General features: G+C 52.9%; 1 protein-coding gene across 3 annotated transcripts in view; it reads left to right on the top strand.

Moving 5' to 3' along the window:
• Positions 1 to 1525: 1525 nt before the first annotated feature.
• TNRC18 (trinucleotide repeat containing 18) overlaps positions 1526 to 26479 on the top strand; it is a 117417-nt gene continuing 92463 nt past the window's right edge. The window contains exons 1-2 of one of the 3 annotated variants that reach the window (XM_030796874.1): positions 1526 to 1900; positions 3871 to 4304. In XM_030796874.1, coding sequence (XP_030652734.1) covers positions 4118 to 4304 — 187 coding nt within the window. In that variant the 5' untranslated portion in view covers positions 1526 to 1900; positions 3871 to 4117. Of the gene's footprint in view, positions 1901 to 1924; positions 2527 to 3246; positions 3532 to 3870; positions 4305 to 26479 lie in introns of those variants that run through there. The other 2 variants (XM_030796875.1, XM_030796876.1) reach the window with 2 other exon arrangements.

Raw genomic sequence — 26479 nt, 5'->3', positions numbered from 1 at the left:
TTGGAAGGATTTCTGCTCCTCCAGGCTTTCTTTCCAGGGTACGTAATGCCTAGCCGGGCTCGGGGGGCTGCAGAGAGAGGGTGCGGGGGCCTCCAGGACAGTCCTGCTGGCGTGGTCCGCACTCCCTGCGCCCCCGGTTAGGTAGATCGGCCGCGGGCAGCTCACGGCTACTCAACCCAGAAAGGACTTTGCTGAAAGCGCAAAATAAAAGTACAAAGTCTGGGGGATTGGGGCTCCCTTCCCCCTACGGCCACCGTGGCCAGCCAAGCACTTTTTGGGCTTGGCGGCTACTTCCTCTGAGCTCAACAGATTTTTTATTCCCGGTCTCGCCCTCCCTGGAGGGGGCGCGGCGGATGGAAGGCGAGAGAGGCCCCCAGCCAAGGAGTTTTTAATATTACACTTTAATAGGTTTCAGAAGGCTCCGTGGAGAAATGCTAATAGGCTGAAATGTCAGAATCGAGAGGGATTCAGTTCGCGCTCAGCCGATCTAATCCTTTTTTCTGCTCTGATTTTTTGTTGGGGGGGAAGGAGAGGGGAGCGCCCACGCAAAGAGGGGCTTTGGGGAGGGGCGCGCTGTGCGAAGCGTCGCAGCCCGGGCCTGGGCCGAGCGGGGGGCGCGCACCGCTCCGCGTTTCTATAGGAACCCCTTTTAGAAGATTAGAGACTCACCCGCTGCCTGCCGCCACCGCCTCTCCAAAATATTAATCAGTAACCATCTGACACCGCGTTTCAGGGAGGGACCCGCAGGCCAGTGCTAGGAAAACGGCCTTCTCGCCTGCCCATCCCACCCGACCGCGCTGCTGGGGGAGAGGGAATGAATCGCTGCTTTGTTTTAAAAGGAAGAAAAAAAAAAAAAAAACAAGGGAAAAAGCAGCCCTTGTCTGTTTCGGCGTCTCCACCGCGCGTACTAGAAGCGCACCCCAGGGGAGGCCGGGGGCCGGGGCGCGGGGTGCAGTCAGCCGGGCCCCAGGCCCTCTCCGGCTCGCTTGGCTTGTCACCTCCTCCTGCGAGCAGGAAGCTGACAGGCGGCCCATTAAACCGCGCCTTGCAAAGCCCTGGATTGCGGCGACAACCATCTTCCTCTATTTTGATCACTCAGCCCAGACGCTGGGGGAGGGGAGAAGGAAAAAGGAGGAGAAGGAGAAAGGAGGGAGGGGGGGGGTCCGAGCTGGTGGAGGGGGAGGGCTGCCTAGAAACGGCCCGGAAAAATTCTCACCACCAGTTTTGATCATTCAGCCCCGCCGAGGGGAGCCTGGAAACTGCTGGAGCCTCTAGGTCCGTAATTGGTTTTATAGGAATGGCTGTGGGCCAAAGTGTTTACATGCGCGTGATTGGCGGCGCGCGCGGCCAATGCGCGGCGGCTGGGGGCCGGGCTGGGGGGGGGGGGCGGGCGCCCGGGAACAATGCGTGTTTCTTTGCCGGAGAGGGCTCCCCTCCCCCAACCCTCTCCAACAACCCCCCCTCCCGCTGCCTTTTTTTTTTTTTTTTTTTTTTTTTTTTTTTTTTAGATCCAGCGAGAGGAACTTGAAAGGGGGGTTGTGTAATGTACCTTTTCCAATCCCGGGCTGTATATGGAGATTTGGGATTCTTTAAACCGGCGCTACCTGGATTTTATTAAAAAGCGGGGAGCTCGGCGGGAGGAAAGCTGGCTTTTCCGGGGGCTGCGGGAGCCGGGCCGCGGGAGGGCGGAGGAGTTGGCGCGCCGAGCGCTCGGCCCAGGGAGCGGTTTTCTACCAAAAAAAGGAAAGGCGGGCAAAAAGTGTGAGGCGGCTGCGGGTGGCGGAGGGGAGCGGCGGCCGCGGGATGGCGGGCAGCACGGGCGCCTAGCTGCGCCGCGAGCCGGGGCCGCCGACGGAGTCGTTGTCGCCGGAGCCTGGAGCCGTGAACCCAGCCGCGCCAGGTACGCCGCCGGTCAGACTGCCGGCCCCCGGCCGGGCGCGATGGTCTCCAAACTTCTCCAGCTCGCCCCCCAACCACGCCTGCCCCTCGGGGTGCGCGAGGGGGATCCCCGCTACTGTCTGGCTCCGGATTACAGAATCGGGGACCAGGGCCGGCGGGGAGGGGGCGCCCCGGGAGGGGTGGGGGTGGGCTGCTGCGCCCCGGGCGCCCACGCGAGCCCCCAGCCCCGCTCCGGCCCGCCTGGTCCGGCCGAGGGGCGGCGGTTCCTTTCTCGGTTCCCAGCAGGCGGCGGGGGAGCCAGGGACGCCGAGACGTTTTCGATTATAGGCTGTTTTTAATTAAAAGCCGGAATTCAGCCATTTTAACTCCATTTAAGAGGGGGAGAAAAGTAAGGAGAACGCAGCGGAGCCCGCAGATGGTCGAGGCAGTTTATTTGCCAGTGTGAGGGTGTTCCAGGGGGCTTCACCCCGACTTCCCCAAACTGGGGCGCCTGGGCATACTACAAGGCGCTGGCTTTTAAAGAAAGCTACCCAAAGAATCTCTTACAAAAAAAAAAAAAATCACGGGAAGCTCATCGTCTCCTTAAGACATGTATCCTCGGATGTGGCGATCTTAGATTTTTCCAAAGTAAACGCGGATCTGGTAACCAGAGCCTGATGGGAGAGAGTGAGGGAGGGTGGGAGGAGGTGTTTGTAACCAAAACCGGGTTAAAATAGGCACCCTTAGCAAACTTGGGGAGGGAGGCTGGAGAGGAAGGCCGGCGGGTTTGGCTAGGGGTTTTGCAGCCGTGGGGGTCTCCTGCTCGGGGGGCTGGGCGCGGAGTGCAGGGCGCCGGGCGGGCACCCGGGAGCCGGTGGCTTTGGCGTGATCGGCTTCTCTAAGAGCGCCCAGGCCTCCCGGAATCAGGAATGTGAGCTGCTGCAGATAGACAAGAGATCGAGGGAAGGGTGGGCTCCAAGACCCCCTCCCATCCCCACGAGAATCGGCAAACGACAAATCTTTTAAACAAACAGCTTTAAACTGGAACTACAGGGGGATTTACCCAACGGTGGGGGAGGCGCCCCTTGGCCGGCCCGCGCTGCAAAGGTTTTCTTTGTAGGTTATTTTGGGGGGTGGGTGTGGGGTGGGGAGCTAGAGTGGGAGCGAGACCCTTGATTCCTTTCCTTCCCCTCTTGACATCCCCCAAATCCTCCACCTCAGGCCACGTCCTCGGGCTGCAGGATCTCAGGCCAGGGCGTTGGAAAATGAAACCAAAGCTTGTTTTGTAGGATTCTTTCCAGTCCTTAGGCGAGAATGCCACGTCTCGGGTCCTCGGACTCGAGCTCTGGGACTCACAGTGCCCCCGGGGGGAGAAAGCGGGGGGACAACGAGCCTCTTTAAAAATAATAAACCCGCTTTGGACCCTCCCTCCTCCCACCCCCAGAAAAACACCATTCCGTCGGCGGTTCAAGGCGAGCTCAGGAAAAACCAAACTCGGAAAAGGGAGGCGAGGTCTCCAAAAGGTTAAATATTAAACTTTGTGGATCAGATAGTGCCAGAGTGTTTTGGGAGATACTTCGGACCGCTGTGGCAAGGCTTCACGGTTTTAAACCCCGGAGCATTTGACGCCCAGGAATAAAATACACTTAGGAGGTTTGTATTTACGCTGTCTGGGCGCAGCCGATGAGCCCTCCCCGGTTTCGGGAGGACCCGGCAGCCGCCGAGGCAGAGTCCGGGCTGGGGCGCAGCGCGCCACCGCCGCCGGTCACTTTTCCGAGCCAGGTCCCAGTAGCCTGAAGCCGCTGGCGGAAGGAGTTTGGATTTCACTTTTCAGTGAAAAGGGGCTACTCCCGATTTCATTTCTGGCCACTTGGTCGGCACCCCCCGATCCTGAAGGGCGAGGCGACTTTCTGAAACTTGTTACTTTATTTTTTTTCCCTTTTTTCTTTCCCCCTTTCTGTTTCTTCCGCGGCCTGCCTCCTCCCCGCCAAGACGCCGTGTGCGCCGCCTCGCGCAGCTCCGCCTGGCCGCCCGGAGGGGTTCCACCGCTGGCCGCCTGTGCGCCCCGGGCCGCGGGCCCGCCGCCGAGCGCAAGCCCCGCTGGCCGCCGCCATGCACGCCGCGGAGCCCCCGCCGCCCGAGGACTCTGGGACTACGCCGAGGCCGAACTTTTAGAAAAGTCCCACTGAGCTAGGCCTGCGGGCCGGGTGGGGGGCTGACCGCGGCACTCCCGCGGAGGATGGATGGCCGAGACTTCGGGCCTCAGCGGTCCGTGCACGGTCCCCCGCCGCCGCTGCTGTCCGGCTTGGCCATGGACAGTCACCGCGTGGGCGCGGCCACTGCCGGACGCTTGCCCTCCTCGGGCTTGCCCGGCCCGCTGCCGCCCGGGAAGTACATGGCCGGTCTGAATCTCCATCCGCACCCGGGTAAGTGCCCCGCGCCGTGCTCGTCCCCTCCTGTCTTCCCAGGGAGATCCACTCGGCCGGGTCCTCCTGTGCACTCGCGGCCGGGGCTCGGCGACTCTCCATCGGTCGGCCACGGGGGTGCGGGCGGACTCAGCTCCCAGGGCTGGGAAACTCCCGGCCCCGGAGCCAAGGCCAGTCCAGCGGCCCCGGCGGTGGAGAGGGGCGCGCAGCTCGGCTGCCTTTTCTGTAGCGTACTCGGCCCCTGTAAGCCGAAAGCGGATGCCGTAGCCCGAGCCACCGGGGGCGATTCCAATCCCCGGGGCCCCGGCGGCACGAGTCTGGGCTGGAGTTTTCAAAATCTGGGCGAGAAAAGAACAAACCGGCCCCCGCACCCCGCGAGACACCCGCTCCCCGAACTCGAATCTTTTTCTTGGCAAACGCTCCTTTTGGCGCCCGTGGGCCCTCCTGGGTTCTGTTCCCAGCTCCACCACCCGCGCCGAGCCGGGTCCCCGGCAGTTACCGAGCGCCGGGGGATGCGGGAGTACGGTGATCTCAGCCTTGGGACCCTGGCCTCGGGGCGGGCGGGATGCCCCTTTCTTCCCCGGGAGAACGGCGGCCCTGGGAACCTGAACCCCGGTAGGAGGGCGGCGACCCCGGCCCTCGGGGACCCCTTGTTCTCCGGCGCGAAAGACGGTGCGGAGGCGCGGCAGGGACACCGAAACCGGGCCACCGCGGTCCCGAACCTAGGGCGAAAGAAGAGAGCGGGTCGGGCAGGGCCTAGGCGGCGGAGGGGAAAACCCTGGGTCTCACATCGAGCTGCGGGAGGAGGTGGCCGAGAAGGTTCCGCGGCCTCCGCCATTTCACGAGAGGGGCTGCCCAGGTGCGGTGGAGACGGTACCCGGGCGGGCGCTGCGCCGGAGCGGGAGACTCGCTCGTCAGTCGGAGGCCGCTGCAGCCAGCGGGGCGGGAAGGAGAGTCGGGGACCTCCAGACCTGCCCGGTGGCCGCCCCAGGACACCCGGTCCCTCCTCCCCGGGCTGCCCTTGGCTTTTGTGCTTGGCGTCCCAAATCTCGACTTAAAAAAAAAAACAAATCCACCTCCTCTTCGAATTGCAGTTTCGGATTTTTGTGATTTCCAGAGTAGCCCCCGATGCTCCCCTCTTCCTTGGGGTCTTGCAGGAGCTGCTACCTCGGCCTTGCCCCGCCCGCTCGGCGGAGCTCACCGATTTTGCTCTCTCTTTGATTTTTCTCCTGGAACTTTTCAGGAACTGGAGTCCCGGGGGCTCGGCGGGACAAAGGGCCTTTGTGAGGCGCCGGGCGGGGGAGGGGCGCGCGCCCGGGGGCCGGGAGCTCGGAGATCCCCGCCAGCCGGGGCGCGAGAACCAGGTCTTGGCTCCTGGACCTGCTTGTGTCCCTCCGGAACTAGGGGCGCATTCCGCCCGGGGTCTGCGACCGGGGCAAGGGTTTGTTCCCGAGTGGCGTATTGTGGCGAGGGAGGGGCGCGGGGAACCCCCGAGGAAGAACTTGGGGGGCGGCCCTGGGGTACAGAGACCATCTGAGCTGTCCCCTTTTGCGCTCCCCACAAGTCCACCGTGATGTGTGTGTGTGCATGCGTGTGTCTTTTGGGTCATTTGGTCCAGCCCGGAGTGGTGGCAGGGGGGGACCCCCAAGCCTGGGAATCGGTGCCCGGGTCTCTCTGGCTGGCTGGGCCTGCGCTTGGCTTTTTCGAGGCTGGGAAGGGGCGTCGCGCACTCCCCGCCTGCGATCTGGCTCCGGCCTGGCAAGGCAAAGTGCCCTAATGCAAAGCGGTGAAAACAGCTACTACTCATGCATGCGTGCACCGTGCCAGGGCCGCGCCTAATCTGACGCAGCAGTCAGACGGCCTAATGCCCATTTGCTGGATGGTGAGGCTGAGGTGGAGGGAAGGCCAAGCCACCAGCCTCGGAAGCTCAGCGGGAGGTAGCCTCGGAGCCTTGCCTCTGCGCACCTTCTGCGCTCGCTGGGAGCTGCCTGACCTCTGCACGCCGAGGCCGAGGTCGGGGAGGAAACAGCAGGAGGACTGCTGCCGCCCCCTGAACCCCGTGCTCACCAGGGAGGGAAAGGTGGGGGCGGGTGCTGCTTCTGGCTGCCCCCCTCCCCCACTTCGAGTGGCCGCACGCAGACCTCGGACCCCAGGCCAACGCCCAGAGCCAAGCCCGTGTTAATCCCATTAGCCACGAGGTGGGAGCAGCTCCCATTCACTCTGCTTGGGGCTGGGCCGGATTACACATTCCTCAGCCCAGCACACCCTCCCCCTCCCGGGTTTTCTTTGTGGGGTGCAGGTGCTAAATTTTCCCTTCTGACGCACCTCCCTCTCTCTCTTCCTTGGCTGTCGGCACCTTAGGTCTTGCCAGCGTTATCAGTCTCATCTTTATTTGTTTATTTTTGTACCGGGAAGTCCTGAGTGGTTGAGCCACTTGCTTGGGGTCACACAGCTAGGGAGAGGCACATTACGGTTGGGCTCTGCCGACGTGGATGAGCCTTGCCAGGGCTTATAAAGCCTCTCCTAGGCCAAGGGAGGTTTCCTGGAGAGAGCTCAGAGCTGGAGGGGCCCTCGGAGAAAGATCCTCAGGGAGGAATCCCATCCAAGCTGGTATTGACAGCCATCTGCTGTGGAAGGTCCTCTGGAAAAGCTGGTTTCTGCCTTATGGGTCAAGATGGAGGGGTTTGGCCTCTTTCTCTGCAGAAGAGGAGGTGAATTTAAGAATGAATGGGGTTTGGGATCAGGAAAGGGTGGTTTTTAAGTTTCCTATTACCTTGAGCCTTGCTACATTGTGAACAAAATATTCACAGCCTGATCTGGGAGACAGGCATGTAACTGACAAGCACCTGGGGCTTGGCTCTGTGCTCTGGGCTTGGGAGGCCTGGACTCAGTTGTCCTCACAGGCTGCAATTAAAGAGCTATTAGTAGGATTTTGTACTTGGATGTTTATTCTCCCTGCCCCCACACCCTAGGCTGGCCCTGGGAGGGTACATAAATAGAGGGTGGGACCCAGGGATCTGGGTGGGGAGGCCCTGCACTCTGGCTTGGCCAGCCATCAACAGGGGGCCGTGGGCCTTCTCCAGGGTCTGATCAGATCCATCTCTGGAATCCAGTCTGTCAGCCTACTGGGATTGATTTAGAAAGATTAATCAGTGAAGACCGCTGGCAGAGTGATGGAGAGATAAGGACGATTTGCAAGGGGCTTCCTTCTCTGGTTAGAGGCGACAAGGGAGGCCCTGGGAGAGTTCTGGAATCTCGAAGGGCCACTTGGTGGGGAGGGGGCTCTCTTGGTTCTTCAGCTCCCAGCCCCAGCGCTTTCCTTCTTTCCTCACTTGCTCATTTACTCAGCAAATAATTTCCAAGTGCTTCCTGCGTGCCAGGCACCGCTCGGGTCCCAGGAATGCGGCAGTGAACCCAACAGACAGAAACCTCTGCCCTCATTGGAGCTCATGTTCTTCTGGGGATTCAGGGAGTGAACACACAAAATCTGAGAAGGAAATGTTTTTTGTTTGTTTGTTTTGTTTTTGAGATAGGATCTTACTCTGTCACCCAGGCTGGAGTGCAATAGCGTGATCTCAGCTCACTGCAACCTCCACCTCCCAGGCTCAGTCCATCCTCCTACCTCAGCCTCCTGAGTAGCTAGAGCTATAGGCATGTGTCACCATGCCCTGCTAACTTTTTGTATTTTTTAGTAGAGGTAGGGTCTTGCTATGTTGTCCCGGCTGGTGTTGAACTCTTGGGCTCAAGTAATCCTCCTGCCTTGACCTCCCACAGTGCTGGGATTTCAGGTGTGTACCACTGCACCCAGCTGATTTTGTTACTTAAAATTTTTTATTTTTATTTTTTTAGAGACAGGGTTTTACTCTGTCACCCAGGCTGGAGTGTAGTGGTGCAATTATAGCTCATTGCAGCCTCAAACTCCTGGCCTCCTCCTGCCTTGGCCTCCCAAAGTGCTGGGATTTTAGGTGTGCACCACTGCACCCAGCTGATTTTGTTACTTAAAGTTTTTTTTTTTTTAAGAGACAGGGTTTTACTCTGTCACCCAGGATGTAATGCAGTGTTGCGATTATAGCTCATTGCAGCCTCAAACTCCTGGGCTCCTCCTGCCTTGGCCTCTTGAGTAGCTAGGACTACAGGTATGTACCACCATGCCTGGCTAATTTTAAAATTTTCTGTAGGGACAGGGTCTTGCTATGTTGTCCAGCTGGTCTCGAACTCCTGGGCTCAAGAGATCCTCCTGCCTCAGCCTCCTGAGTAGCTGGGATTACAGGTGTGTGCCACGATACCCTGCTAATTTTTTTATTTTTAGGAGAGACGGGGTTTTACCATGTTGGCCAGGCTGGTCTTAAACTCCTGGCCTCTAGTGATCCGCCTGCCTTGGCCTCCCAAAGTGCTGGAAGTACAGGCATGAGCCACCATGCCTGGCCTAATTTTAAAATTTTCTGTAGAGACAGGGTGTCCCTATGTTGTCCAGCTGGTCTCAAACTCCTGGGCTCAAGAGATCATCCTGCCTCAGCCTCCCGAGTAGCGAGGACTACATTCCATCGTCACTGTGCTTGGTTAAGCAAATTATTATTATTATTATTATTATTATTATTTTTTTTTTTTTTTTGAGACAGAGTCTCGCTCTGTCGCCCAGGCTGGAGTGCAGTGCTGCCATCTCGGCTCACTGCAAGCTCTGCCTCCTCGGTTCACGCCATTCTCCTGCCTCAGCCTCCCGAGTAGCTGGGCCTACAGGCACCCGCCACCACGTCCGGCTAATTTTTTTGTACTTTTAGTACAGACAGGGTTTCACTGTGTTAACCAGGATGGTCTCGATCTCCTGACCTGGTGATCCACCCGCCTCGGCCTCCCAAAGTGCTGGGATTACAGGCTGGAGCCACCGCGCTCAGCTGATTTTTTTTTTTTTTTTTTTTTTTTGAGAGGGAGTCTCACTCTGTCGCCCAGGCTGGAGTGCAGTGGCACGATCTAGGCTCACCACAACATCCGCCTCCTGGGTTCAAGCGATTCTCCTGCTTCAGCCTCCTCAAGTAGCTGGGATTACAGGCGCCTGCCACCACGCCCAGCCAAATTGTTTTTGTATTTTTAATAGAGACGGGGTTTCGCCATGTTGGCCAGGCTGGTCTTGAACTCCTGACCTCAGGTGATCCACCCACCTAGGCCTCCCAAAGTGCTGGGATTACAGGTGTGAGCCACCACGCTCAGCTTAACTTCGACCTATTTTTAAGTGAAAATTTCCCAACAGTGAAAGTTGCCAACTTTCCCTGGACAACCAGCTGGAGATAGCTGGATACCAACTTCTCATATTGTTTTGTAATCTGATGTTTAAAAATGTAACTACACCGTGGAGTCTTATGCAGGCTGGGCATGGCGGCTCATGCCTGTGATCCTAGCACTTTGGGAGGCCTAGGCAGGCTGATCGCCTGAGGTCAGGAGTTCGAGACCAGCCTGGCCAACATGGCGAAACCCCATCTCTACTGAAAATATAAAAAAAAATTGGCTTGGTGTGGTGGTGGGTGCCTGTAATCCCAGCTACTCGGGGAGGCTGAAGCAGGAGAATCACTTGAACCCGGGAGGTGGAGGTTGCAGTGAGCCAAGATCACGCCACTGCACTCCAGCCTGGGTGACAGAGACAGACTCCATCTCAAAAAAAAAAAAAAAAAAAAGGGAGACACAGACCACGCAGAAAACAAAATGGTAAAGGTCTGGTCTGGTCTGAGAGGTGAGGGGCTGTATCAGCACAGCCCACCCCCAGCCGACTGATCCAGAGGGGGGTGACTTTTTTCCTGCATGCCAAGGGCAGAAAAGTGTGGTGAAGGTGGACGGAACACAAAAGTCAGAGCCTGGCGTATCTGAGCTGGCAGAATGGCTGGAGCTGGTGGGAGGGGATGTGGGGGAGGTGGGATCCTTCAGGTCCCTGAAGGCCAGTCATGAGGTCTTGGAATTTTAAACTGAGGAATGAGGAGGCAATGGAGGGTTTTAAGTGGAGGGAGTAATTGAAATTGAGGGACATTTCACAGAACTGGTCTGGACTCTTACAAAAATGTCAGTGGCATGCAAGGCAGAGGAAGGCGGAGAACTGTTCCTGATTAAAAGAGACTGGAAAAATGCTACTGCTAAAGGCAATGTATGGCTCTCGATTGGATCTTGGGATCAGGGAAGAAATTGCTCCAAAGAACCATTGGGACAATTGACAAAACTGGAATATGGACTGTAGATTAGCTGATAGTATCAGATCACTGTTAGGTTTTATGAAGTGGATTCTGTAAGAGAATATCCTTGTTCTTAGGTAATAAGAATACTGAAATGTGGGCCGGGTGCAGTGGCTCACACTTGTAATCCCAGCACTTTGGGAGGCTGAGGCGGGTGGATCACGAGGTCAGGAGATCGAGACCATCCTGGATAACACGGTGAAACCCCGTCTCTACTAAAAATACAAAAAGCCGGGCGTGGTGGCGGGCGCCTGTAGTCCCAGCTACTCTGAGGCAGGAGAATGGCGTGAACCCAGGAGGCGGAGTTTGCAGTGAGCCGAGATCATGCCACTGCACTCCAGCCTGGGCGACAGAGTGAGACTCCGTCTCAAAAAAAAGTACTGAAATGTTTACAGGCAAGGGACATAGAGTCTACCACTTGTACTTGGAATGGTTCAGGAAAAGAAAAAATAATCTATTTTATACATATATATATGGGAGATGATGGTACATCAAGTATTATATCAAAAAAGACAGTGAGGCTGGGCACGGGGTTCATGCCTGTAATCCCGGCGCTTTGAGAGGCTGAGGCGGGCGGATCACCTGAGGTCAGGAGTTTGAGACCAGCCTGGCCAACGTGGCGAAACCCCATCTCTACTAAAAATTAAAAAAATAGCTGGGTGTGGTGGAGGGCACCTGTAATCCCAGCTACTTGGGAGGCTGAGGCAGGAGAATCGCTTGAACCTGGGAGGTTGCAGTGAGCTGAGATCGTGCCACTGCACTGCAGCCTGGGAGACAGAATGAGACTCCATCTCAAAAAAAAAAAAAAAAAAAAAAGAGCAGTTTACAGTTGTTGGATCTGGTGAAGGTCATAGGACAATTCATTGTACTATTTCAAACTTTTCTCTGAATTGGAAAGGATTTCAAAATAAGCATTTAAAAAAAAACTAGGGGCTGGGCATGGTGGCTCATGCCTGCGTAATCCCACCACTTTGGGAGGCCTAGGCGGGTGGATCGCTTGAGGCCAGGAGTTAGGAGAGAAGTCTGGGCAACAGAGCAAGACCTTGTCTTTACAAAATGTTTAAAAAATTAGTTAGGCATGGTGGCGAATGCCTGTAAGTCCCAGCTACTTGGCAGTCTTTGATGGGAGGATTGCTTGAGCCCCAGAGATCAAGGCTGCAGTGAGTTGTGATTGCACCACTGCACTCACAGTGGTCTGGGCAACAGAGTGAGACCCTGTCTCAAAACATAAAAGAAACGAGGCTGGGTTGCTAGCCAGAGACAGTCTGGTAGACGAGGAGAGAAGCAGGAGGTAATTAGGAGGTGTTGGTTACTAGGGAGGGAGGCTGGAGGTGGCCAGGGTTATGTGCCTTTTGGAGGTTGGGCAGGTAAGAGGGATGGGGAGAGGAGGGAAGGAGGGAGGAGAACTCAATGGCTTGGGTCCGAGCCACTTGTGGAGGGATGGGGAGGGGCAGATTTGAGGAGAGGCTGGGGACTGGGCATTCTTATTTTGGATGTGGCTGGTGGGGGCTGCTCTTGGCACCCCGGCATGAACCAGTCTGTGGTCTGGCCCGATTCCTCCCACCCTCTCATGTACTGTAGCCTTGTCCTCCAGCCAGACCCTTGCCCCAGCTTTTCAGACATCCCAGCCCAGCTTTTTAGGGGATGGGCTGGAGCTGTTCTCAGCACAGGTCTCGGGCCTCCCCAGGGCCTGCTGGGAGCCCTGGTCAGTGGTCAGTCAGGGCCAGGGTCCTTACCACATCTGCTGCCCACAGAGGCCTGGCATGTGACTTGGGAGTCTAGGCCACTAGGTGGGAGCCACTCAAGTGTCACCTCTCCCAGGCCACCAGTGTACTCAGCATTGCATGTGAGGTTTCTTCAGGGGATAAGGAAAGTGGTGGACCCTCAGCCTGGGGGGAAACCCTGACTTCCCACATCCTCACCAACCATTTGACACGTTTCTGAGCATTTTGGGGGTCCCTGGAAGCTCCTTGTAATCCCCAGATAGAACATTGCTCCATCTAGAGGCAGGATGGCCTCCAAGCTGCGGTGTGGATGTTGCTCCTCCAGTTAAAGGGCATGTAATGACTTTCTAAACCTCAATTTTTTCATCTATAAAATGGGTTCATTAGAGTGAATGAGTTCATTTGGTGGTTGTGAGATTTGTTTTTATTTTTTTATTTTTATTTTATTTTATGTTTTTTGAGACAGTGTCTCGTTCCGTCTCCCAGGCTGGAGTGCAGTGGCGTGATCTCAGCCCACTGCAACCTCCACCTCCTGGGTTCAAGCGATTCTCCTGCCTCAGCCTCCCAAGTAGCTGAGATTACAGACGCCTGCCACCACTCCCGGCTAAATTTTGTATTTTTAGTAGAGATGGGGTTTAACCATGTTGGCCAGACTGGTCTCAAACTGGTGACTTCAGGTGATCCACCCACCTCGGCCTCCCAAAGTGCTGAGATTACAGGCGTGAGCCACCATGCCCAGCTGAAAATTCATTTTCTGGAATTATTGTCTTTTTTTTTTTTTTTCCATTTGGAATTTCCTAGAATATCTGGCTTCCAGTTTCTCTGTCCTTTTTTGTTAAGACACTGGGTCTTGCTCTGTTGCCCAGGCTGGAGTGTGGTGGCATTCTTGTGGCTCACTGCAGCCTCAACTCCTGGGCTCAAATGAGCCTCCCACTTCAGTGCCTCCTAAGTAGCTAGGACTACAGGTGCGTTCCACCACACCTGGCTAACTGTTAAATTTTTTTGTAGAGATGGGGTCTCTCGCTGTGTTGCCCAGGCTGGTCTTGAACTCCTGAGCTCAAATAATCCTCTTGCCTGGGCTTCCCTAAGTGCTGAGATTATAGGTGTGAGTTACCATGCCCAGCCAGCCTTCTGGTCCCTTGATGCATTTTTTCATTTGTCATATCTATTGGATGAGCTGCTTTGTTTTCTTGGAGATTTCCTTCCTGGAATTTTCCATCTTCCTTCTCTAGTCTGGTTGGCCCGGTTCTTGGGTGTGCTGTAGAGCCATTGTTCTTCAAACTCCCTTTGCCTCTTTCCTGTGTGTCTGATTCCTTTGCCTTCCCGTTTCCTGTTTTACTCCCTCCTTTCTGTAGAGCACATCCTGCGGTGGCTTTCTGTGAAAGGGTATGAGGAAAGCAACGTTTTTGGGGCCTAGTATGCCTGAAAAATGCTTTTGTTTTACCTTCACACTTGAGTGCTATTTGGGAAATACTTTCCCTCTAGGAATTTTTTTTTTTTTTTTTTTTTTTTTTTTTTTTTGACGGAGTCTTGCTCTGTCACCCAGGCTGGAGGGCAATGGTGTGATCTTGGCTCACTGCAACCTCTGCCTCCCAGGTTCAAGCAATTTTCCTGCCTCAGCCTCCTGAGTAGCTGGGATTACAGGTGTGAGTCACCACACCCGGCCTTCCCTCTAGGATTTTGAAAGAATTGCAACATCACCTTCCATGTTCCACTGTTACTTTTTAGGAATATGGTGCCATTTTGATTCCTGATCTTTGTGTATGAACCTTTCCCCACCCCCCCTTCCTTTTCTTTTCTTTTTTTTTTTGAGATGGAGTCTCACTCTGTAGCCCAAGCTGGAGTGCAGTGGCATGATCTCAGCTCATTGCAACCTCTGCCTCCTGGGTTCAAGCGATTCTCCTGCCTCAGCCTCCCCAAGTAGCAAGTAGCTGGGATTAACAGGCATGTGCCACCACGCCCAGCTAATTCTGTATTTTTTTAAATGGAGACAGAGTTTCACCATGTTGGCCAGGCTGGTCTCAAACTCCTGACCTCAAGTGATCCACCTGCCTCGGCCTCCCAAAGTGCTGGGATTACAGGTGTGAGCCACCATGCCCAGCCTTCTCCTTTCTTTCCTCTTCTCTTCTCTTCTCTTCTCTTCCCCCCTCTTTTTTTTTTGAGATGGAGTCTCACTCTGTTGCCCAGACTGGATTGCAGTGGCGAGATCTCAGTTCACTGCAACCTCGGCCTCCCGGGTTCAAGCGATTCTCCTGCCTCAGCTTTCCAAGTAGCTGGGATTATAGGCTTATGCCACCATGCCCGACTAATTTTTGTATTTTTAGTAGAGATGGGGTTTTACCATGTTGGCCAGGCAGGTTTCGAACTTCTGGCCTCAGGTGATTGACCCACCTCGGTCTCCCAGAGTGCTGAGATTACAGGCGTGAGCCACTCCGCCTGGCCACAGTTACTGTTATTCTTCATCACTGTTCTGAAATTTCACGTTGATGTGTTTTGTTATGGGGTCTTTTTGCATTTACTGTCTTGGGTGCTGCATAGACCGTAACAAACTGGAAACTCAAGTCTTTCAGTTTGAAATTTTTTGTATTATTTTTATTTTTTAATTTCCTTCCCAGTATGTTTGCTATTCTCTCTAGTATTCCTATTAGTTAGATATCCTGGGTCTCCTGGGCTAATCATTGAATTTTTTCATTTTTTTTTCATTTTTTTTTTTTGAGACAGAGTCTTGCTCTGTTGCCCAGGGTGGAGGGCAGTGGCATGTTCTTGGCTCATTGCAACCTCTGCCTCTTGGGTTCAAATGATTCTCATTCCTCAGCCTCCCGAGTAGCTGGGATTTCAGGTGTGTGCCACCGTGCCTGGCTAATTTTTGCATTTTTAGTAGAGATGGGGTTTTGCCATGTTGGCCAGGCTGGTCTCAAACTCCTGGCCTCAAGTGATCCGCCCGCTTCAGTCTCCCAAAGTGCTGGGATTACAGGTGTGAGCCACTGTGCCTGATCTGATCATTGAATGTTTAAAAAAAAATTTTTTTTTTTTTGAGACGTAGTCTTGCTCTTTTGCCCAGGCTAGAGTGCAGTGGTGCGATCTTGGCTCACTGCAAGCTCCACCTCCCGGGTTCACGCCATTCTCCTGCCTCAGCCTCCCGAGTAGCTGGGACTACAGGCACCGGCCACCACGCCCGGCTACTTTTTTGTATTTTTTTTTTTTTTTTAGTAGAGATGGGGTTTCACTATGTTAGCCATGTTGGTCTCGATCTCCTGACCTCGTGATCCACCCGCCTTGGCCTCCCAAAGTGCTGGGATTATAGGCGTGAGCCACTGTGCCTGTCCTTCTTTTGTATTTTCTATATCTTGCAGTTTCTTCTTTCTAGGTGATTTTCTTAATATTTTCTTAATGGTATCTTCTAACCTTTCGATTTAATTATTATTATTATTTTTTTGAGACAGGGTCTCCCTCTGTTACCGGGGCTGCACCACTCAGTGGTGCAGTCACTGCTCACTGCAACCGTGAACTCAAACAGCTGGGGCTCAAACGATCCTCCTGCCTCAGCCTCCTCGGACGACAGGTGTGTGCCACCACGCCTGGCTAGTTTTTGTAGAATTTAATTTTTAAATTTGAGCTATCCTATTTTTATGTCCCAAGAGCTCTTATAACCTGGGTTCACTTTTTTTTTAATAGCATCCTGTTCTTGTTTCATGGATACATTAATTCCCATTACTAGGATATTAATTGTGTTTTTTTTTCCCCTGGCGTTTTCTTCTTTCATACATTGTCTTTGTTTTCTCTCAGTCTTTTTTCTCTTTTCTCTTTCACCTTGGAGACTTCCCGCGGGCACCTGCCGATGATCATTCTCAGGTGCCCCTTCTTTAAGAAAAAGCAGATGGGATTCAGGTGTAAGGGTGGGGCTTGTTGGCCATTGAGGAGCTTCTTGAATGTCCTCTGTAAAAAGATCTTTCCTTGTTGACCTTGTAAATCTCAAAGGCAAGAGTTCAGTGGTTTCTTGTCTGTTGACGTTGAAGCCAGGCTGTTCCTGTCCCAAGAGCTCAGTGTGCATGTTAAGGTTGAGGATTTGCACTCTGATTCCTGTTTTCCCTTTGGTCCACACCCTAGTCCTGAGAATGCATACCCTCAGTGGTTCCATCTTTTCCTAGTAAACAGGGATGAGTGCTTCTGTGGTGAAACCAACTCTCTTGTCGTCAGCTTTTCCGTGAACCCTGGCTTTACAGCTACCAGGGTCTCTGGGTTCAGTCTCCAGGATTGCTGGTTTCCTGATTGTCTGCTCCAAGCTTAAGTGTTTCTTTTCCCCACTCTCCACTGTGCCAGGCCACACATCTCTTGTCTCTCTGCTTTCTTGCTTCCAAATGTTTTTTTTTTTTCTTTTTTTTTTTTTGGAGGCGGAGTCTCATACTGTCACTCAGGCTGGAGTGCAGTGGCATGATCTTGGCTCACTGCAACCTCCACTTCCTGGGTTCAAGCGATTCTCCTGCCTCAGCCTCCTGAGTAGCTGCACGCTCTGCCACACCCGGCTAATTTATATATTTTTAGTAGAGACGGGGTTTCATCGTGTTGGCCAGGCTGGTCTCGAACCCCTGACCTCAGGTGATCTACCCGCCGTGGGCTACAGGCGTGGGATTACAGGCGTGAGCTATGTGCCTGGCCAGGGGGATGTTTCCTTTCCACTTCTCCTATTTTGCTTTCGTTCCTTTTTTTTTGAGACGGAAGTCTTGTTCTGTCGCCAGGCTGGAGTGCAGTGGCGTGATCTCAGCTCACTGCAACCTCCGCCTCCTGGGTTCAAGAGATTCCCCTGCCTCAGCCTCCTGAGTAGTGGGGACTAGAGGCACGCGTCACCACACCCAGCTAATTTTTTGTATTTTAGCAGAGACAGCATTTCACCATGTTGGCCAGGATGGTCTCGATCTCCTAACCTCGTGATCCACCTCTACTGTGCCCGGCCACTTTCGTTCCTTTTTGTATTACTGTCATTTTTGTGAGGTTCTGGTGTTTGGGAAAGGATTTGTAAAGATCAAACACTGTGCAGTCTCTTGTAGGCTCACACTCCTTTTCTTGCTACTTTGTCTGGGAGATATGGTTCTTCTTTCTCTGCTAAGAGGCATCTGATGTCTTCTAGCATTTTCTGGAGCAGTTCCTAGAAGGCCCTCCACCCCGACCTCTTTTTCCACCCTGGGAGGTGGAGTCTCCATAAGGGGGAAACCAGTCACTGGGGAAATCCTTTGTGATTGCTTGAGAATTGACAAAGTCTGGAGCCCTAGGGGCAAGGCTGAGATGGACGTATTTGCATATCATTGGCTGGCCTGAGGCCTTGACCTCTTCTTGGCCGCCTTGGATTCCCTTTATTTAAATTCGAGCACTTATTCTGTGGGCTGGGTACCTGATTGGAGCAAGACAAAGTCCCTGCCCATATTTGAGGATGGGAGAGGGACTGGAATTAAGCCAGAATTGCCGGCTCGTGCTGTGATCCCAGGTGGGGAGTAACTGGGAGCCCAGCTTGATGGATCTTCTTTGGGAATATGCTCACCTGGTGGGGAGGTCAGGGATGGCTTTCCGCTGGCGCGGAGGCTGGAGGTGTAGGAGGGGCAGGATGGGGTGAGGAGGTTGGGGTGGGCCTCCCTCCTCCCTGGGGCCAGCCCCCAGGCCCTCCTGGTGGGGCAGGGCTGAAGCAGGTTGATCTGGGCTGGTGGCTACTGCAGTCTTGGTCCTGGTTCTGGTCCCGGCGTAGTGTGGAGAGGAGACTGCAGCCTTGGACTCTCACCTGCGTCTTTTCTGCGCTGATGAGAGTTCCAGGACGGTGGCGGTGGCCACGGGTCTGATAGCCCAGCCGCAGTGCCAAGGACGTGCAGGGTGAGCCCTCATCCCACCACCCCAGCCTCAAGCTCTATCACCGGAGTGGGGGGGTGCCCCAGACGTCCCTGCGAGGCCGGGGCACAGAATCTTGCCATTTTAGCCTCAGAGAGTGTGAGATGCGCACCCCAGGTCCCACAGTGGGAGGTGAGGGGTTCGAGGCCCTAGCTCCTTGCAGGAACGTTGGGGGCTGGCAGGGAGGTGGGGGTGTTGATAAGAATTTGTCTATTTTCCTTTTTCACTTCTTGGCTCTTCTTTTCTTTTCTTTTTTCTTTTTTTTTTTTTTTTTTTGAGACAGAGTCTCGCTCTTGTCACCCAGGCTGGAGTGCAGTGGTACGATCTCAGCTCACTGCAACCTCCGCCTCCTGGGTTCAAGTGACTCTCCTGCCTCAGTCTCCTGAGTAGCTTCAATTACAGGCACCCGCCACCGTGCCCAGCTAATTTTTGTATTTTTGGTAGAGACGGGGTTTCACCCTGTTGGTCAGGCTGGTCTCGAACTCCTGACTTCAGGTGATCCGCCCGCTTCTGCCTCCCAAAGTGCTGGAATTACAGGCTTGAGCCACTGGGCTGGGCCTCTACTTTCTGCTTTCTGTCTCTATGGACGTGAGTACTGTAGGTACCTCAAAAGTGGAATCACACATAGTATTTGTCTTTAAAAACATTAAAAAATTTTTTTTTTTTTTTTTTTTTTTTTTTTTTTTTGAGACAGTCTCGCTCTATTACCCAGGCTGGAGTGCAGTGGCGCAATCTCGGCTCACTGCAACCTCCGCCTCTTGGGTTCAAGCGATCCTCCCATCTCAGCCTCCCGAGTAGCTGGGATTACAGGTGCCCGCCACCACAACGGGCTATTTTTTGTATTTTTTGTAGAGATGGGATTTCACCATGTTGGTCAGGCTGGTCTCCAACTCCTGACTTCGAATGATTTGCCGGCCTCGGCCTCCCAAAGTGCTGGGATTACAGGCGTGAGCCACCACACCTGGCCCTAGTATTTGTTGTTTATGTCTGGCTTATTTCACTCAGCTTTATGTCCTCAAGGTACGTCCGTGTTGTTGTAGAATGTATTGGATTGTCCTTCCTTTTTAGGGCTGAATAATATTCCACTGGCTGGATGGACCCCCTTTTGTTTATTGATTCATAGATGGACAGCTGGGTTCTTTCTACCCTTTGACTGTTGTGAATAGTGCTGCTATGAACATGGATATGCAAATATGTGTTTGAGTTCTGGATTTCAACGTCTGCATACTTTTTATTTTTTAAAATAGAAACGGGTCTCATGATGTTGCCGAGACTGGTCTCAAATTCCTGAGCTCAAGTGATCCTCCTGCCTTGGCTTCTCAAAATGTTGGGATTACGGGCATGAGCCACTGTGCTTGGGCTAATTTCTGTATACTTTTTATTTTTATTTTTTTTTGAGACAGAGTCTTGCTCTGTTGCCCAGGCTGGAGTGCAGTGGTGTGATCTCGGCTCATTGCAACCTCCGCCTCCCGGGTTCATGTGATTCTCCTGCCTCAACCTCCCACGTAGCTGGGACTACAGGCACAAGCTACCATGCCTGGCTTTTTTGTTTTGTTTGTTTTGTTTTGTTTTTTTGAGATGGAGTCTCGCTCTGTCACCTAGGCTGGAGTGCAGTAGCAAAATCTCGGCTCACTGCAACCTCTGCCTCCCGGGTTCAAGGGATTCTCCTGGCTCAGCCTCCTGAGTAGCTGGGATTACAGGCGCCTGCCACCACACTTGGCTAATTTTTGTATGTTTAGTAGAGACAGGGTTTTACCATGTTGGCCAGGCTGGTCTCAAACTCCTGACCTCAAGTGATCCACTCGCCTCGGCCTCCCAAAGTGTTGGGATTACATGTGTGAGCTGCAGTGCCTAGCCCTGGCTAACTTTTGTATTTTTAGTAGAGAGGGGGTTTTGCCATGTTGGCCAGTCTGGTCTTGAACTCCTGAGCTCAAGTGATCCTCCTGCCTCAGCTTCCCAAAGTTCTGGGATTATGGGTGTGAGCCACTGTGCCCAGCCTAATTTCTGTATACTTCTTTTTTTTTTTTTTTTTTTGAGACGAAGTCTCACTCTGTTGCCCAGGCTGGAGTGCAGTGGCACAATGTTCGCTCAGTGCAACCTCTGTCTCCCAGGTTCAAGCAGTTCTCCTGCCTCAGCCTCCCAAATAGCTGGGACTACAGGTGCATGCTGCCATGCCTGGCTAATTTTTTTTTTTTTTTTTTTTGTATTTTAGTAGAGACTGGGTTTCTTTTTTTTGAGACGGGATCTCGCTCTGTCGCCCAGGCTGGAGTGCAGTGACGCGATCTCGGCTCACTGCAAGCTCCACCTCCCAGGTTCACGCCATTCTCCTGCCTCAGCCTCCTGAGTAGCTGGGACTACAGGCCCCTGCCACCATGCCCAGCTAATTTTTTTGTATTTTTTTAGTAGAGACGGGGTTTCACCGTGTTAGCCAGGATGGTCTCCATCTCCTGACCTCATGATCCGCCCGCCTCGGCCACCCAAAGTGCTGGGCTTACAGGCGTGAGCCACCGCGCCTGGCTGAGACTGGGTTTCATCGTGTTGTCCAGGCTGGTCGTGAACTCCTGAGCTCAGGCAATCTGCCCGCCTCGGCCTCCCAAAGTGCTAGGATTGCAGGCATGAGCCACCTTACCCTGCCATTTCTGTATACTTTTTAGAGACACCTTTTCATTTTACACACACAGACACACACACACACACAGTGTGCATGCGCTGCTGGGGTTTTGATGGGGATTGCATATGGAATGTGCAGATCATTTTGGCTGCAGCGAGCATCCCAGTAAGTAGGTCTGCCTGTTTCCTTGGGAGGGATCTCCAGAAGTGGGTCTGGGCGCCTGCAGTCCTTGGTAAGCCTTGCGGATTTGTTTTCCAAAAGCTGGAGATGAATTGGCTCAGTTCTCATCCTTCCCTGGGCAGCTAACCATCCAGCGCCCTCCACAACTAGAAGCAAAAATTTGCTGATTCGATGGAATGAAAATGACATCAGTTTTAATACTTCTTTGTAATGCTAATGGCCTTGAAATTTTGAATGGAGTTTAGCCATTTACAGTTTCTCTTTTTCAAATTGCCTAGGATTCTTTTTCTTTCTCAAGACGGAGTCTTGCTCTGTCGCCCAGGCTGGAGTGCAGTGGTGCGATCTCGGCTTACTGCAACTTCTGCCTCCCGGGTTCAAGCAATTCTCTGGCCTCAGCCTCCTGAGTAACTGGGATTACAGGCATGTGCCACCACACCCACCTAAGTTTTGTATTCTTAGTAGAGATGGGGTTTCACCACGTTGGCGAGGCTGGCCTTGAACTCTTGACCTTGACCTTGTGATCCAACCACCTTGGCTTCCCAAAGTGCTGGGATTACAGGCATGGGCCACCGTGCCCAGCCCTGCCTGGGATTCTTATGGCATTCTGAGAATCTTTAGCCAGTGTTAACCCATTCTTTGGCTTAGATATTACAGAACTCTCTGGATCTTGGGATCCATGGGAGTTTGAAGGTCATTCTGTCTAGAGGGTCCTTGCAGGATTTTTAGCTGCTATCTTGGAAACACCTACGTTACCTTTCAGTGCTTAGGGCCAAAATAATGTCTTTCCTGGGTGACAATTCTGGTTTGATTGAGTCTATGAGATGCTCTGATAGTCTGTTGACATCAGTTTTTTTTGTTTTGGTTTTTTTTTTAAACAGACAGGGTCTCACTCTGTTGCCCAGGCTGGTGTGCAGTGGCGCAACCATAGCTCAGTGCCTCTAATTCCTGGGCTCAAATGATCCTCACGCCTTCAACCTCCCAAGTAGCTGGGACTACAGATGTACACCACTAAGCCTGGCTAATTTTTTTAATTTTTTTGTATAGATGGGGTCTTGCTAGGTTGCCCAGGCTGGTGTTGAACTGGCCTCAAACGATCCTCCTGCCTCGGCCTCCCAAAGTCCTAGGATTAACAGGTGTGAGCCACCACACCGCAGTCTGGGATGCAGTTGTTGTCAGAGGTCAAGATGTTTTAAAATGTGAAGATAAACCGGGTGAGGTGGTTCACGCCTGTTATCCCAACACTTTGGGAGGCTGAGGCGGGCGGATCATCCGAGGTCGAGAGTTCGAGACCAGCCTGACCAACATGGAGAAACCCCGTCTCTACTAAAAATACAAATTTAGTTGGGCGTGGTGGTACATGCCTGTAATCCCAGCTACTCGGTAGGCTGAGGCAGGAGAATTGCTTGAACCCGGGAGGTAGAGGTTGTGGTGAGCTGAGATCACGCCATTGCACTCCAGCCTGGGCAACGAGCGAAACTCCGTCTCAAAAAAAAAAAAAAAAAAAGTGAAGATAAAATGTAATCGTTCTGTGTTTGGTTATGAAGGGCTGTCTGGGATTGAAAATGTGCAACCTATGTCTAACGAACATAGCTTCTGCTCTGTCTGGGTGGTGCGGCTGAGTGGAGAAGTGTAGGTTTGGGAGTCAGAGCCTCAGTCTCCTTATCTGTAAAAGGAACACCAATCCCTCTCCCCGTTGACAGGAGTGGGGAGCACAGGGTAGAGAAGCAGGTCCCAGAGAATGCTGCAGGGAAGGCCTGGGCACCCTTCCCCCAGTTAATCAGGACCTTGCCCCATTCCACACCATAAATATGATTTTCTTTTTTTTTTTTTGGTGTTTTTTTTTTTTTTTTTTTTTTTTTTTTTGAGACAGTCTCACTCTGTCGCCGAGACTGGAGTGCAGTGGCACTGTGTTGCCTCACTGCAACTTCTGTCTCCTGGGTTCAAGCAGTTCTCCTGTCTCAGCCTCCGGAGTAGCTGGGATTATAGGCGTCCACCACCATGCCCGGCTAGTTTTTATAGTTTTACTAGAGACGCGGTTTCACCATGTTGACCAGGCTGGTCTTGAACTCTTGACCTCAGGTGATCTGCCTGCCTCGGCCTCCCAAAGTGCTGGGATTACAGGCGTGAGCCACTGCGCCCGGCTCCATAAATATTATTTTCTAATTTTTTTTTTGTCTTTTTGAGACAGGGTCTCACTCTGTCACAGGTTGGAGTGTGGTGGCGCGATCTCGGCTCACTGCGACCTCCGCCTCCTGGGCTCAAGCCATCAGTTTTTTTTGCCTCCTGAGTAGCTGGGATTACAGGCCCACACCGCCATGCATGGCTAATTGTTTTAAATTTTTGTAGAGATGGAGTTTCACTGTGTTGCCCAGGCTGGTCTCAAACTCCTGACCTCAAGTGATCTGCCCGCGTTGGCCTCCCAAAGTGCTGGGATTACAGGCATGAGTCACTGTGCCTGGCCTAAAAAAATTTTTTTGGGGATGGGGTCTTGCTCTGTTTCCCAGGCTGCTCTTAAACTCCCGGCGATCCTCCCACTTTGGCCTTCCAAAGTGTTGAGATTGCAGACATGAGCCACTGTGCCCAGCTCCTACCGTAAATACTACTTGAGTACCTCCTATGTGCAGCATAGGACTGGGAATAAAAAATAACTTGTAGCACACCTAGTAATGCTGGGGTGAGCAGTCTGGCCAAATGTGGCCCACGTCTTGTTTTTGTAAATAAAGTTTTATTGGTACAGAGCAACGCCCAATCGTTTACTGTCTGGGTGCTTTCCTGGCAACAGGCAGCAGACACCCTTTCAAAGAAAAGCTTGCTGTCTTCAGTGGGCAGAGACAATAAGGAACTAACACCTGTGATAACAGGTGATAAACAGTGGAGAAAAACATTTCAGGAAAGGGCGTGACAGGGTAAGTTGCAATGCTAAAACGGGCAGTTAGGGAAGGCTGAGCTGTAAGAGAAGGGAGTGAGGGAGTTAGGGTATAGATAGGTGGGAGTGTGCAGGGTCTTCCCTGTATATCTGGAAGGAGGACCTGATTCAGGGCGAGGGGTAGAGGTGGGCTGGAGCTACTCTGGATCAACCCATTGGCAGTGACAAAGCTTTCTGGTTCTTTGCTGTTTAAGGAACTTATATCCCTATCACGATCACATGCAGCCCCCCGCCCTGACTCGAACCAGGGAGGACTTCAGGTGCCCACCATACGGTTTCTAGAAGGGTCCCCAGCAACTGCTGTTGCAGAGGGAAGATTGCATTGGTGGGCCAGACATGGTGGGTGGATCACTTGGCCTCCCAAAGCGTTGGGATTACAGGCGTGAGCCACCGCGCCTGGCCTTAGTTTTAATTTTTAATATGTATTTTTTGAGACAGGGTCTTGCTCTGTCTCCCAGGCTGCATGCAATCTCAGCTCACTGCAGCCTCAGCCTCCCGTGCTCGAGCGATCCTCCCACCTCAGCTTCCAGAGTAGCTGGGTTACAGGCGTGCACCACCACACCTGGTTAATTTTTTTGTATTTTTTTGTAGAGATAAGAGTCTCTATCAGCCCAGGCTGGTCTTGAACTTCTGAGTTGAAGTGATCTGCTGCCCCCTTGGCCTCTGGTAGTGCTGAGATTAAAGGTGTGAGCCACCACGCCAGGCTACAGCTTGCATTTTTTTTTTTCATGGAGGTGAAATTCACATAGCATACAATTAACCATTTGAAACATGTACACTTCACTGGTATTTGGTGTATTCATCCTGTGTAATCACCAGCTATCTATGGTTTCAAAATTGAATATTTATTTATTTGAGAGTCAGTCTCACTCTGTCACCCAGGCTGGAGTGCAGTGGTGTGATCTCGGCTCACTGCATCCTCTGCCTCCTAGGTTCAAGCGATTCTCCTGCCTCAACCTCCCGAGTAGCTGGGACTATAGGGACACACCACCATGCCTGGCTAATTTTTGTATTTTAACTAGAGACGGAGTTTCACCATGTTGGTCAGGCTGGTCTAGAACCCCTGACCTCAGGTGATCCGCCCGCCTCTGCCTCCCAAAGTGCTGTGATTACAGGCATAAGCTACCACTCCCAGCCCTGAATTTTTGTTTTAAGTAAGGACAAATAGCATTTGGCTAGAAGCAGACATGGACTCTGACATTTTGTAGGTGCTTAGCTTCTCTGAGCTCCAGGGTTTGTAACCATAAATAATAACAATAATCATAGACCAGGCGCAGTGGCTCAGGTCTGTCATCCCAGCACTTTGGGAGGCCGAGGTGGGAGGATCGCTTGAGCCCAGGAGTTCTAGACCCCAGACTGGGCAACATAGTGAGATCCTGACTCTACGAAAAAGAAAAAATAAAAATTAGCTATACATGGTGGTGCACGCCTGTAGTCCCAGCTACTCAGGAGTCAAAGGTGGGGTGATTGCTTGAACCCAGGAGGTTGAGGCTGCAGTGAGTCATGATCACACCACTTCAGCTCCCCAGGTAGCTGGGACTACAGGTGCCTGCCACCATGCCCAGCTAATTTTTGTATTTATAGTAGAGATGGGGGGTTTCACCATGTTGTCCAGGCTGGTCTCGAACTCCTGGCCTCAAGTGATCTGCCTGCCTTGGCCTCCCAAAGTGCTGGGATTATAGGTGTGAACCACTGTGCCCAGCTGTGTGTTTTAGGCTTTGACAGTCATTGGTCTTAGCTTCTAAGGTGTCAGGTGAGATAATAACTGGGGTGAGCAGGTGGCAGCCAGTTACTTGATTTGGGGAGCCAGGTCTTGAGCTCAGCCTAGGGCGAGAGGCAGGGAGACCCCCATACCGCAGGTTGGCATGAGAGATTCCAGTCAAGTCTTTGGAGAGGCCAGTGAGCTCTGGGCCTAACTCAGAGTGCCCCCTGGCACCCCGAGGCCTGCAACCTTTTTGGTGAAACGGGGGGATGGCAACTGCTTGGTCCTTGGGTGTGGGTGTGAGCAGTGGGTGGGGCAGGGGGGCACTGTGGAGGCTTGGGGTATAGTCTAGAGATGCAAGGAGACCAGGCAGGATGGCCTGGGATGGCCTCTGCTTCCTCGGGGTTTATTTTAGAGCCTCTCTTGTGAGTTGCGGGATGCCTTGACCCTCTCCTCATCCTAATGTGTATCTCTTTGCTTTGGCCCTGGGAACATTGGAAATCACATTTATGGATGGGCAGGGTGGCTCATGCCTATAATCCCAGCACTTTGGGAGGCCAAGGCAGGAGGATCGCTTGAGGCCAGGAGTTTGGGACCAGCCTGGGCAACATAGCAAGACCCCATCTCTACAAAAAAGAAAAAGAAAAAGAAAAAAATTAGTTGGGCGTGGTGGTGTGTGCCTGTGGTCCCTGCTACCCAGGAGGCTGAGGCTGGAGGGTTGATTGAGCTCAGGAGTTGGAGGCCGCAGTGAGCTGTGATCGAGCCACTGCGCTACAGCCTGGGTGAATTGAACAGAGTGAGACCCTGTCTCTAAAAAAGGAAACAACGCTTACGCAATCGGGTAATCCCAAATAGAAGTATGTCCTGGGTGGCAGGTCACAGGTGGCAGGTTCCAGCCACTGTGATATGGCAGGAAGTAAGGATGATAATCCCCGCCCTCAGGGAGGGA

Source organism: Nomascus leucogenys, chromosome 17 (assembly GCF_006542625.1).
Source record: "Nomascus leucogenys isolate Asia chromosome 17, Asia_NLE_v1, whole genome shotgun sequence".
Lineage (NCBI taxonomy): Eukaryota > Metazoa > Chordata > Mammalia > Primates > Hylobatidae > Nomascus > Nomascus leucogenys.
Note: the sequence above shows the minus strand (reverse complement) of the source record. Positions and strands in the feature narration are given on the sequence as shown.